The 14,405-nt window shown below is 37.6% G+C and overlaps 1 protein-coding gene and 1 pseudogene across 2 annotated transcripts in view; one reads left to right on the top strand and one right to left on the bottom strand.

The window, feature by feature from the left end:
* Positions 1-14,405, top strand: part of USP53 (ubiquitin specific peptidase 53) — a 73,251-nt gene that overhangs the window by 36,849 nt on the left and 21,997 nt on the right. Inside the window, exons 6-12 of the mRNA XM_082462767.1 lie at positions 1,959-2,072; positions 2,153-2,235; positions 4,491-4,596; positions 5,193-5,339; positions 6,139-6,288; positions 12,654-12,816; positions 13,312-13,464. Of these exons, the coding sequence (XP_082318893.1) occupies positions 1,959-2,072; positions 2,153-2,235; positions 4,491-4,596; positions 5,193-5,339; positions 6,139-6,288; positions 12,654-12,816; positions 13,312-13,464 (916 nt within the window). The remainder of the gene's footprint in view (positions 1-1,958; positions 2,073-2,152; positions 2,236-4,490; positions 4,597-5,192; positions 5,340-6,138; positions 6,289-12,653; positions 12,817-13,311; positions 13,465-14,405) is intronic.
* LOC309661283 (ornithine decarboxylase pseudogene) lies at positions 1,112-12,642 on the bottom strand (annotated as a pseudogene). The gene is made up of 3 exons (XR_014268402.1): positions 7,214-12,642; positions 2,568-2,624; positions 1,112-1,124 (listed from the first exon to the last, which is right to left on the bottom strand). The product of XR_014268402.1 is annotated as an ornithine decarboxylase pseudogene (transcript).

A 14,405-nucleotide genomic window follows, 5' to 3' on the forward strand; every position in this document is an offset into this window, starting at 1 on the left:
CACACAGTTCCCGGGGTTCAGCTTTGGATGTGGACCCGCCTCTGCATGTAGGTCGCCTGAGGGCGTCTGTTCCCTGCCCAGACAGAACGGGGTTAAAGGAGCAGCTGCTTCTGGGGCTCTGGCTCACATGGGTGGGGGGGAGGGAGGGGTACGGATGCGGGGCGAGCCTGCGGCGGCAGAGGCCAGCGTGACGTTGCAGCAGCCTGAGGCGCGCCCTGCATTTTCCTGGGGAAGTTGTCCCCGGATCACGGGAGCCTGGCCGAGGCGGGCTGCACTGGCTCCCGTGAGGGGCGGTGTGGATGGACCTGTGCTCGCACACAGGCTTCTTGGTGGCGGCAGCAGCAGCCTTAGCGTCTCATGCCCGTCTCTGGGGTCCGCGCTGAAAACCGCAGCTCACGCCCATCTCTGGAGTTCGTTTAGGTGGTGCTGTGAATCCCCTCTCCTCGTGCACTGGGAAACAAAGAGGCAAGAAAAAGTCTCTTGCCTCTTCGGCAGCTGCAGACTTTATCCTGGACTCCCTCCCGGCTAGCCGTGGTGCGCTAACCCCTTCAGGCTGTGTTCACGCTGCCAACCCCAGTCCTCTCCCTGGGATCTGACCGAAGCCCGAGCCTGAGCTCCCAGCCCCCGCCCGCCCCGGTGGGTGAGCAGACAAGCCTCTCGGGTTGGTGAGTGCTGGTCGGCACCGCTCCTCTGTGCGGGAATCTCTCCGCTTTGCCCTCCGAACCCCAGTTGCTGCGCTCTCCTCCGTGGCTCCGAAGCTTCCCCCCTCTGCCACCTGCAGTCTCCGCCCGCGAAGGGGCTTCCTAGTGTGTGGAAACCTTTCCTCCTTCTCCGCTCCCTCCCACTGGTGCAGGTCCCGTCCCTATTCTTTTGTCTCTGTTATTTCTTTTTTCTTTTGCCCTACCCAAGTACGTGGGGATTTTCTTGCCTTTTGGGAGGTCTGACGTCTTCTGCCAGCGTTCAGTGGGTGTTCTGTAGGAGCAGTTCCACGTGTAGATGTATTTCTACTGTATCTGTGGGAAGGAAGGTGATCTTCGCGTCTTACTCTTCCGCCATCTTGCCCAGACCCATATGTTTTCTTTTTAAATGAACATCTCGAATGCTTAGCACACTTGCCATGTTGACTAAAATATAACAAAAACAACACACACAGTCATGAAATATGCTTTTCATACTTCTCATGTTTATAATTGCTCCATTGCTTAATATATAAATGGATATATTTTGTACAATACTGAACTTTATAGTCTTGCTTTCACTTAAGTGAAGTATACTAATCCATGATATGATTATTCATGGGATATCTAGAAATCCAGGCTTAAATAATTGAATAGTTATAAATGTCCTGGGGCAGAGGAGGGAGAAGTTAACTAATTAAAATAATCCATTGGTTAAGCTTTGGTAAAAAGGATAATTTGTTAAAGAAATTAATACCCCTTATTGATCTATATTACAAATCCACACTTTCATAAGAAGTTTGTTGAAGAGCAGATTACTTGCATTCGGGTTGTTAGTGCAGGTATTATAAGCCTTTATCATTGATGTTTTGATTTAAGTTATATAGACTATCGAAATGATCCAAGTAGGATTTTTTTTAATTAATTGCTTTTTCTCAATGTGAGCATGCTGGGAACATAGGAAATCTTGTTTTCTAATATTAAATTCTAGATGTCAGCCACCATGAATTGATGTTTTAAATCTTTATTAAAATCATGTTACATTATAATGTTTTGCTAAAATTTTTTAAAAATCGAATGCTGCAAAAGGTGAATAATTGAGCAGCATTTGAAGGCTTGGTTAAAGAGGGAAGCTGAAAAGCTGACAATGTACATGGCACGTCTGAGGTTAACACTTTGGAAAATACTCAGGTTTTTCAATTTGTAAAGTTAAAGAGAGTTGTGTTTTGAAGTGTCCTATGTAAGATTTGCAACTCATTTGTCTTTTAATGTTTAAATTAGGAAAATATATTGGAGAGGATTCATTTTCACATAGTGCCAAGCAGAGATGCAGACATGTGTACCTCTAAATCTTGTATCACTCACCAGAAGTTTGCTATGACTCTGTATGAACAGGTGAGATGGCTTAACTATTTTATTAGAGACTGTATTTATGTTTTATGATTGCTAAATTAGACGTGTATTTTTACCTGCAGTGTGTGTGTCGTAGCTGTGGAGCATCATCAGATCCTCTACCCTTCACAGAATTTGTGCGGTACATTTCTACAACAGCCCTATGGTAAGAACCTCTTAAAGCATATTTACCAAAGATGTTAGTCACGTATGTGATCACATTGAGCCTTTATTTTATGAAACTGTAACATCTATGAATATCTACTCTCTGAGATTAACAAATGTGCTACCATCAGGGGTACTAAGGGATGTCTATCTCAGTTGTTTCTGACTTACCAAATATAGATGTCACTCAGTGAAATGTACAAAATATTAGTCAAAATGTATATCTATTTATATTTATAGCAAGTTTTTGAAACCGTGAAGGAGAGCTTAAAATGACAAGTTCAAGGGTAAATGGAATTGTAGATGATTTCTTCATTTTTGCTAAGGTGTTACCTTTGTAGTGGCCATGTCTCCTGTCGGCTCCACCATGTCCCTGCGTAGTGATGGAAGCTAGGGTAAGCAGACAAGAAAGAAAAAAGTGAAAATAATCCTCTGTTAGGTTTATTGCATTTAAGGCCATAACATTCACCTGAAATAAAAATTTGCCATGCTTGTCTGTCCCCTCCCTCCCTAGCCATGAAACATCAGCTTAGGGATCCAAAAATGATCTCTAGACTTTACATAATAAGAGTTGTTTGAACACGGCAACAGGTATTTGAGAGTGTAAATATTTGATGTATGATAAACATTGAATGAGATCATAAATGTTTGCAGATACTTTAATACAAAAGACGAAACATGGATCAATAATTATCAATCAGAATACATCAGTACAGCAGTTAGTTGCTAAATGCTACCAATATTTTTATCATTGCACAAAGTGAATATTAGGTGCTCATCCATTTCATTGTATTATTAAACTTCCTTGATTTATTTTGGATATAGCACATTGTTTCTTAAAGGTCATTGAATATAGCAAGTTGGTAATTTGGATATATACAGAGTTGGGAAACATCGATTTAGAGGAACATTCTTTAAACTTCAGTCGGTTGTAGTCAGTTTCATTCACTTTGTATGAAAAATAGGGTGGTGTTCAAATAAGGATAGACCACAAATTAAAAGCTGTAAAACTTTAAGTCTACTTTGAAACTCTTGTGTAAAATGACAGTGCTCTGAGACAGTATCTTAGGTAATAAGAATTAGAGTTCCGTCAGTCTCTCCCTGGTCCACACCACGAATTGCGAAAGCCCAGAATTTGAATTCTAATTATAATTTCTCTCTTTTTATTGGTGATAAGTATTGAATACCAGTTCAATGCTTACTATGTTCCAGGCTTTATATAAATTGTTGCTTTTAGTCTTAACAAAAACTTTTGTTGATCAAGAAATAGGCTTAATATGATTAACCTGTTAAATGAATGAATTAAGATTTAAACCCAGGTCTGGGTTCATTTCAGATTCAAAATGTATCTGGTTAACCACTACTCTGATGCTGTCAATTTTGTAAAAAACCATTATGTGCCTTTTGAATGAGCCTGTCAGATTTAGTGCTTTCTAGTCTACTTGTGAAGTGCTTTAGAAGAATTGGTACTTTTAGTTGTTATTGAATATTGTATATTATTTACCATTGAACTGTAAAATATATCCAGCACTAGGACAGTTAAAATTACTATTAAGTAAACCCAGAGCACCACGAATGGAAACTAGTAGGTGTATTGAGCTTACATTATATATCTTTTTGGAAATGTTTAAATAGTTGTTTAAAGATACTTAATACCTTGATATGTAAAAATTTGACTCTAGGAGAAGTTGGATACAAAATGGCACTGATACCCTGCCTAGACTCTAATGAAATGGTTAGTAGTCATAATAGGAACAAAAGGCACAAGCCTCGTTTAAGTAGCTTTGGTTGTGACTGCTGCATTAATCAGCAAAGGGCCCTTCTCTTAGCTGAAAATAACCTTGTTTATGGGAACTTTAGGCCAGAGAGGGAGCCTTTCCTAAAGTTTCTTGTTCTTGTTAGGCAAAAGTTTAAACTCAAGTCCCTGTTTGTTAAGTAATAATGTAAAAGAAACTGTTAACTTAGAATTACCTTCAGATGGAACATCTTACCTCATTCATCTAATTCCAAACAGTAGTATGATTTCATGTTATTTTATTCTGTTCTTGACCTAACTTTTTTCATCATAACCTGCCAAATATCATAATTTTTCATTTCATGGAAATTTACTTCATGGTTAATTTTTCAAACAAAATTGTGTTTTAAGACAGAAAAAATGATCATACCTATATTGATGACTTAGTATTTTTGATGCAAATTTACTGGATATTTTTTAAGTTCATAGGCCAGATTTGGGACTGCTTCTTTCTTTTGTAGCAATGAAGTTGAAAGAATGATGGAAAGGCATGAACGCTCTAAGCCTGAAATGTTTGCAGAATTGCTGCAAGCAGCGAATACAACTGATGACTATAGGAAATGTCCTGTAAGTATAATTTGGAGAACATTAGTGTGCTTCTGTATTTGTAAATTTGAAAATAGACATTCAGAAATTACCATGCAAATATTAATTATATCTGGAATTAATTTGAAGAATTTATTTTTTCAGTGTTTTTTTAGGTAACTCTTTATACCATGTGAGCTCTTATTTCTTTAAAAACTTGTAACACTGTGAAGGATTTAAGGTAGCATATGTTGATTAAGTTCTGAAGTCTATCATTTGACTAAAGAGAATTTCTTTTTTGTTTTTCTTTAAATAAACATTACAGATGGTATTAGTCTTCCCTCATGTAACATTATTAATGGCTTCAAGGGCTTTATATCTGCTTTTTTTTAAGGTTGAATTCTTGTTTTAACAGATTTACGGAAATACCAAAGAAAAGTACTTTGATTTAAAATAAACTTTATGTTTAATCAATAATTAAGACAGATACTTTGCTAGAAGTCTATTTTAATATGCTGAAGAAATAAATTTCTGATACATGTTAAGACTGTTATTGCATAATACAAACTGTATAAGGCATTACCTGTGGTATATCTGTTTTGATAATTTCAAAAGTTGTCTTTTGTGTTTTTCTTTAGAGTAACTGTGGCCAAAAAATAAAAATTCGGCGTGTTTTAATGAATTGCCCAGAGATTGTTACAATTGGTTTAGTCTGGGACTCTGAGCATTCTGACTTGACCGAAGATGTTGTTCGGAATCTCGCAACACATCTTTATCTTCCCGGGGTATATCAACTCTTTTCTTTCTCTTCCTTTTTATTTTTAAATTCCTCTAAAACATCTTCATATATTATAAGGCACTTTGTTTTTCAGAACTAAATTTTCTTTCTAAAGGAAATAATTTGCAGATGTAACTCTGATAAAGTTAATCAAATCAGGCTAACTGGAATGCCTTTCTTGCTTAGACTAGGAATGGCTTTCAGTTACAAACTAAACCATCACGTGCTCTATCCCTGTATCACTAGAGTGATGATGATATGATACTATATGCGTGTGTGTATGTGTTTGTGTGTGTATGATAATGATTATAAATATAAATATTAAGCTAGAAAAATTTAAGATTTAAAATTCATCTACAGCTCTGATCTCTTAATATGCTTTTTACTATCTTAATATATTTTGAATTGGTTTATATTACAATTAAACTTTTAAATAGTTATCTTGAGGTAGTATGTTTAATGTATGTTAAAATATGTGATTCAATCATGAATTATCAGGAAATGTGTAATTTACCTCACATTTTGAGTTTATGTATGTAAAGTGTCAATTCTGTGTTAGAGATACTGTGCTACTAAACTAAGTTGTAGTAAATACATTTTATTGGACTTAATGTTTCTTGTGGACTAATTGAAAGTAGTAATTCTGTTAACAGTGCAATGTGGTGTCTTTAGTACTAATATAATATCAGTTTGGGGCAGTATGCATGAGAAATATTTTTCATAGAGAATCAAATGCATGACTCTTCAAATAATTGTTCCTTACTTTAAAAAAGATACAATATTAAATATACATTATTTTTAAACAGCTTTTTTATAGGGTTACTGATGAAAATGCCAAAAATAGTGAACTTCACCTTGTTGGCATGATTTGCTACACTAGCCGACATTATTGTGCCTTTGCTTTTCATACCAAGAGTTCCAAATGGGTATTTTTTGACGATGCAAATGTGAAAGAGGTAAGTGACGCTTTGCTAACTGGAATATTTATTGTGATTTTTACTTTTCAGGAATAAATGATATAATAATGAAATAATTATATAAAATTATTATATGTAAGTATATAAAATAGTAATAAGTGAATTTAATTATAGTAGCATCATTAAAGCCCTCCAGTATTAAAAATTAGAAAGCCAAATAGATGAAGCAACTACTTTAGACACCGGATGATAGGCAGTTGAACAGAAAAAAGGGAAACCAACAAGATGAACCCTACAGTGATCCCTGCCTACTGCCTAGAGGTAGTTTATGGATTGCAGTGCAGCGAGGGAGAACCCAAACAAAGCCTAGTAGTCTCACTGAGTTGAGGAAACTGAAATTAGAGTTCAGGGAGGCCAAGATGGCTAAAATTTGCTGGACAGATTACCAGAAAGAAAGCTGCACAGAGGGAAAGTTCTGGAGATTGGCAAAGGGATTCCCTTTAATCTTTGGCTGAATAGTGATCCACCATGTGTAGGGTAAACAAGCACAAGGTGGCAGAAGGGACCACTGGAAAACAATTCCCTAAACTCATACAGGGCTAGAATAGTTTGCATCCGTACTAGCAAGAGTGGGTACACAGGACATCAAGTTGAATCCTCAGAAAAATATCACCTTAATAGTGGGGCTAAATTATTCCTAGACTGAAGATTGCTCTGCACCTGACATAAAAAGCTTAAAATGATGCCTTCAAAGGACCAAGCTGATACCATATAACATAATATAACACATAACTACATGTCAACAATTTAAAAGGAAAAGAAAATAGTTCAATAGCCAAAAATGTAGAATGCAGTGAAATTTCAATATGCCATTTCAAAATAGCATTCAGTAAAAAATTACCAAATATACAAAGAAGTAGGAAGACATGACCCATGCCCTGAAGGAATATCAGTAACAACAGACCTTCTCTGCCATTTCATTTCTTCAAATCACATGATATGGGGTGAGCAGGCAGAGTAGGGAAATGGAGCACACGTTCCTTTCTCTCAGAAACTTCATCATCAGCACCTCAAAAACGAGGGTTCATACTAACTGATCTCGGAGGTCAGTTCCAGGCCAGATCTGATATTAAATTGCCTTAGGAAAAAAAAAAGACCAAAAATGACAGAAGTAGAAATATCAGATAAGAAGGTTAAAACTGCTGTTTGGCTATAGAGAGATTTATTAGATAACAGTCAGTAAACATGGACCATAAAACTAGCTGATAAATTGGACTTTATCAAAACTTTTGCTCTTCAGTAAGGTACTGTTAGGAGAATGAAAAGACAAACCATAGACTGGGAGAAAATATTTGTCAAGCATATATCTAATAAAGGCTATATTCAGAATATATAAAGAACTCTCTTTTTTTTTAAATTTATGTATTTATTTATTTTTGGCTGCATTGGGTCTTCGTTACTGCGCGCGGGCTTTCTCTAGTTGCGGCGAGTGGGGGCCACTCCTCATTGAGGTGCGCAGGTTTCTCATTGCGGTGGCTTCTCTTGTTGCAGAGCACGGGCTCTAGGCGCATGGGGTTCAGTAGTTGTGGCGCACGGGGTTCAGTAGTTGTGGCATGCGGGCTCAGTAGTTGTAGCTCGCAGGCTCAGTATTTGTGGTGCATGGGCTTAGTTGCTCCGCGGCATGTGGTATCTTCCCGGACCTGGGCTCGAGCCCGTGTCCCCTGCATTGGCAGGTGAATTCCCAACCACTGCGCCACCAGGGAAGCCCAAGAACTCTTAAACTCAATAATAAAAAGACAAATCAGTTAAAAAGTGGGCAAAAGATTTGGACAGTTCACCAAAGAAGATATATGAATGGCCCTTGAAATGATATTCAGTACATCATTAGGCACAAAGGAAGTACAAATTTGATTCACAATGAGATTGCATTACTCACCTATTAGAATGCCTAAAATTAAAAAGACTGACCATACCAAGAGCTGGCAAGGACTCTCATGAGGCTGATGGAAACAGAAAATTGAACAATCACTTTAGAAAACAGTTTGTCAGTTTCTTATAAATTTAAACATATACTTATCATACAACCTAGCAATTCCACTCCTATGAAAGCATGTATCCATACATAATTTGTACTTCAATGTTCATAGTAGTTTTACTCATAGTAACCAAAACTGGAAACAACTCAAACGTCTATCATCAGGTGAATAGATAAAGAAGATGTACAACCATACAATGGAATATAATAATCAGCAATAAAAAGGAATGAACTAGTGATACATGCAACAATGTAGAAAAATATCAAAAGCATTGCGCTAAATGAAAGAAGTGAGACACAAACAGCTAAATAACATGATTCCACTTATATGAAATTCTAGAAAAGGAAAAAACAAAGTGACAGAGTAGACCATTGGTTGCCAGGCATTGCAAAGGGGTACAGGGAAAGTTTTGGAAGTGAGGGTTACATGATTGTAGACATTTATCAGAACTCACTGACTTGTACAGTGTAATTGGATGGTTTTATTTTATTAAATTATACTCAATAAAGTCAGTGAAAAAATTTGGAAATTCATATTCTAAAGTCCACACTTTGCTTGAATTACTTACTTGATATGGCAGTTTATTAAGAAGTTCCATCTTGAGTAAGTATGCAGCAACATTTTGGCACTCCTATTTTGCATCCTCATAGTTTAAATTGTCAAAATTTGAAGGAAGAACTGGGTAGTCACTCTCTGAGTTTCAGATTTGTTTTGTTTTCAAACTACTCTAGTTCTTCAGGTATCTCAGAATCCCAGGTAGAGAAGGTAAACAGCTAAAAATGTGTAATTTGAACAAACTCCTCAGAAATTTTTTTAAAGACCCATTCCTTCTCTAATAAAAAGCTAATATTCTAGAATGCTTTGTTTTTTGTTTCATTGGTTTTGTTTTGTTTTTAAATGAACTTTATAGAGGTATAATTTACAAACATTAAAATACACCCATTCTAAGTGTATAGTTTGGATTTTGACAACTGTATACATGCCTGTGTAAGCTCCACAATCATTGTATAGAACATTTTCCATCACTCCAGGAAATCCTGTCACGTCCCTTTACTGTCCCCAACCCTGGGTCCCAGGAAATCATTGATCTCATTCTACAGTTTATGTGAATGGTCTCTTACAATAGACATTCTCTGTGTTTGGCTTCCTTTGCTAGGCATATCTTTTTTTTTTTTTTTATTTCAAGATACTTTATTTTAAAACAGGTCACAACACTAAGCTTCTGGCCCATTCTGCCAATGCACAAGCTACAAATGCTTGCTCAGCAGTTGAGGGGCACACTTTAGTAGCATGTTTGAAAAGTCAGTAAAAATCCATGTAAAACAAATATTCAAATAGTTTCCATAGGAACACAGATAAGTGTGACCCAATCACTTAGTCTTACACATCATTGCATCTGTGCCAACCCTATTCACATAGACATCTCAAAACTGGCAGAAATTAAGTTAAATGGTCCCCCACAAACCCTTAAATCAAGCTAAACTCACAGTTAACAGCTACAAGAATGGTATCTACACATTAATACGAGCTGAAGCACAGGCTTCTGGGTGCTGTTTCATTCCACTCTCCCAAGCACAGGACACAGGCAGAGCGCCAACATCCTGCTCCTCTACTCCGAGTGGGAAGTCGTGGTTCTGGATTTGCTGCATCAGTTGCCATGTTGGCCCTGACGTCACATAGTAGATGGTCAGTCTCTGGAACCCACTGAAAGTAGAAGCAGCAGCGACAGTGTAAGCACCCATGTTTTCAAAGAACATCCAATCACCCACATGCATCTTGGGCAAGTTATAGCGTTCAACAGTGCGATCCAGGCCATCACAGGTCGGTCCCCAGATGCTACATGAATAATACTTCTTATCTGGTTTGGGTCTCTTCTGCAGAAGAGGCTTCACGTGTGCATGATCGAAGAGGATGCAGTTGAATGATCCATATACTCCATCATTCACATAATACATAAATGTCTGTTCACTCAACTCATCTTCATCATCAGAGCCTGTCTGTTCCTTTAATACGAGTTTTTTGGCAATGATATTAATTGCTAGCGTGAAAGCTGATGCAACATAGTATCTTCCTGGCTCAGCCATGATTCTCACTCCAGAGTCTAATGGAAAATACTTGTCCAATGCTGGGTTGATTACACTGGTGACACAGCGGGCATCAGAGATGGCCTGCATGAAGGTCCCTGGATCAGTAGAACCACTTCCCACGTGGAAGCTGACACCAATGACATCAATAGCTAGCTCTTTCGCCCATTCCAGAAGAAGCCTGCTGGTTTTGAGTGTGGCACCAAATTTGACACTGAGGCTATAGACTGCTTTGGAATCATCCGTGGCAATCCGCAAAACCAACTTGGCCTTTGGATGTGCCCTGGCAACTTTCATCAACTCAACTTCACTATCAAAAGTCATCGTCTGGACTCCATTATTGGCAGCGTATTTAATCTGAGACACTTGTTTATAAGGATTTGCATAGAAAATCCTCTCAGGAGGCACCCCGAGACTCTGCGCCAACTGGATTTCAGTGTTGCTGGCACAGTCAAATCCTGTCCCTATGGCAGCTAGGGTTCTGCTGCCATAGGGTTCACTATGGTTCTGCTGTTACTGCATTTGAGTACATAAAAGGGGGTGACCCGAGGAAGAGCTTTAAACCATCTCAGATGTTTCTTTAGAATGTCTCCCAGGTCCGCAACATAGAAGGCATCCTTATCGTGAGAAGAAGAAACTTCATTAATTTTTTGGTCCAGAATGTCCTTGGCAGTAAAAGCCTTCATCCGAGAAATGGCAGTCAAACTCTTCATTACTAAAGTTGTTCATGGTTTCTTGATATCTTTATGGGAAGCTAAGAGATGAAATTTAAAGAAATTATGCCAGCTCTTCACAAAGGCAATTCTCCAGGAATTCCAAGTCCCACTGAAGATGCGTGTGCCCTCGGTGCAGGAGTGGAAATATTCTGACAATGCACAACCTGCTGTCCACCTTAGAGCGCACGGGCGCCGCGGACAGACCCCATGGAGACGAGACGCCGCCGCTGCCGAGCGAGCAGGACCGCCGGCCGCCCCGCCGGGGTCCCCCACGCCCCCGTCACCCGCCTCGCTCCCTCCCGCGGAGAACCGCCGGCCTGAGGTGGCGCCGGAGCTCTGGCAGAGGGACGGAGCGGCGGCGGAGCCTAAAGGGACTGACGGGCATAATATCTTTTAATACTCATTCATGTTGTGTGTATCAGTGCTTCATTTTTCTTGTTGTGTTACATTTTATGACTGTGTAACAATTTATCCATTTACCTTTTGAGGTATGAACAGTCTTTGTGTGAACATATTATTTTCTATTACACTCAGATAATACCCAGAAGTGGAATTTCTGGGTTGTACAGTAAGTGTATGTTAAACTTTACAAGGAACTGGCAAATTGACCTCCAGAGCAATTGTACAATTTACATTCCTGCCAGCAGTGTACTGGGAGTTCCAGTTGCTCCACATTTTTAGCAGCACTCCATGCTGGTAGTCATCCTAACGTTAGCCCTTCTAGTGAATGTATAATGTTAGCTCACGGTGGTTTTAATTTGCATTTCCCTTATGATTAATAATGTTTTGAGTATCTTTTCATGTGCTTATTGGCCATTCTTATGTCTTTTTTGGTGAAGTGTCCAGATGTGTTGTACATTTTTCAAATTGGATTATCTTATTAATGAGTTATAGTAATTCTTTATTCTGCTCACCAGTTCTTTATTAGATGTCTGTGGCTTTTTTATTATTTTCCTCCATTTTCTTAATGGTGTCTTTCAAAGAGCAGAACTTATTAATTCATTTTGATGAAGCCCATTTTATAATTTTTTCTTCTGTGATTTGTTTGATGTCCTATCTAAGAAATTTTTACCTTCCCCAAGTTTGTTAAAATTTTCTCTTTTGTTTTCTTCTATAAGCTTTATAGGTTTTTTAAGACTCGTTCTGAGTTAATTTTTGTGCTTTTAGTGGAATGGTGTCCAAGTTCATTTTTTCATACGGCCATCCAGTTGTTCCAGCACCATTTGTTGAATAGACTCTTACATTTCCCCATTAAATTGCTTGAAGTTTTTGTCAAAAGTCAATCAACATGTATGAACAAAGCCTTTAAAAATTTGATAATCTAGATCTTGATATAGAAAGTGTACAATCTTGCCCATCAGTTTTTCAATGATGTTTATATGATTTTTATCTAGACTAGTTACTAAATAAAATAAAATTAATCATATAGTATGATGAACAGTTGAACTGCTAGTGTCTGAGTGTCTTTAAAATTTTTTAATATACAAAGTAATTCAGTCTCTGCCTTTTCATGTAACACATTGATTACAAGGTTTTGTTTTGTTTCTATTCATTTGCAATTTTTTAAGGTTGGAACTAGATGGAAAGATGTGGTCTCCAAGTGTATCCGATGCCACTTCCAACCACTGCTTTTGTTTTATGCAAACCCAGATGGCACAGCAGTTTCCACTGAAGATGCGCTCAAGCAGATCATCAACTGGTCACATCATAAATCCGTTGCAGAAAATATAGGTAATTGTTTAAAAGTTCTTTTTAGTGTTTTTCTGTTATCACAGTCACACTAGGAATACTAATATACTGAATATGAAATGAATGTTGAGGATAATCTCAAAATTTAGTTTCAGTAAAGTGGAGTTCAGGAAAATTCTAATACTTAGAGTTAGTCTTTATAAAGAAACCTTTCCTCATCTGTGGCCTCAGAAGCACCTTCAGCAGCCACCCACGACTATGGTCACACAAACACAGGAGGGGATACTTGGCTGGTAGCTCTTACTAGCAGTAAATATTGAGATTTAAAGTGAGTTAGTACACTGGAAAAGTCCAAAGCAGCGAGGCCATTTTTGAATGCCTTACAAAGCATGTAGAAGTCCTTAAAAGATGTCAGTCCTCTAAGTTTTTAAGTAATTTTCTCTATATTATTAAAAATGTCTGAAAAGATGATTCAAATTTCTCTTCTGCTGGTGAAGAGGAGGAAGGGGATTATACATTTTTGTTGGTCTTTTTAAGGATGTGAAAAGCCCTCAATTCATAAGTCGGAGAATTCAAAAGAAAATGGATTTGGTGATCAGACAAAACAGAGAGAAAATCAAAAATTTCAAGCAGATAGTATTTCATCATTTAATCGGAGCCACATTCAAACAAGTGGCAGTAGAGGAACAGGTATGTATTTAAATTGTCATTTTTACATTGTCCTTGAATAGTTAAGCTTCCCCCTGTCTTCATAGTTAAGCTTCCCTCTTTCTTCACTTACTGAATCTGTAATTCTTGTTAAGGACCAAGAGGAGAGTCCTTAACTAGCTTTCCTTGGCCATGAAGAGAAAATAAAAAGTAGAAACAAAATTTTGTATTTTGACTTAAGCATTTCTCCGAGACCTATAGTTTTATTTGAACAGTTTGATGCAACTAGTGTTTGAGTTTCTCCATGCACTCAAGGCTGTACATAGTAGGGTGGAGGCAACCTGGACTGTCACCAGAGAAAGCTGTGATATGGCCTTTCTTCAAGGAGTTAATTGTTAACTTGTAGAGGAAAAACATTTAGTTAATAATTTGGCTCATATGCCAAAATTAAATGTAGTATTAGTGAATGCAACAGAAGTTTGAAGTTACTATAGTTGTAGTTTATTTTTAACCTCATTTTTATTCAACTCTCTTTTGTTATCATTCCACAACTTTAATTTTCACAATCCAAGATCTGTGATTAGGGTCCAACATGAAACAGTCACAGCATGATGTACAGTTATGGTTTAGAAATATGCAAAACTCTAATCGGGTGGACGTTGAGGATGATATTGTAAGGAACTTTTAAATATATTAATGAAATAATGTCTAACCCTAAAAGTAACCCATTTAATCAAGGGTGATAAGATTCAGAATTAACAATTACCATTTACGATAAATGCTTTTAGAAGTTCTTAATGGAACTTTTTCCATTTTATGTATTATTGATACTCTTAGATTAAGCCATTATCTATTTTTCAAAGATACCTACTTTTACTAGAAACTGTGTATGTGTTTAAGAACACAAACACTGGAGCCAGGCAATTTGTGTTAATAATCCTGGTTCTACATGTACAAGCTATGTGAACTTGGGCGAGTTCTTA

The sequence above is a fragment of the Balaenoptera physalus genome (assembly GCF_965194825.1).
Source record: "Balaenoptera physalus genome assembly, chromosome: 5".
NCBI classification, from domain to species: Eukaryota; Metazoa; Chordata; class Mammalia; order Artiodactyla; family Balaenopteridae; genus Balaenoptera; species Balaenoptera physalus.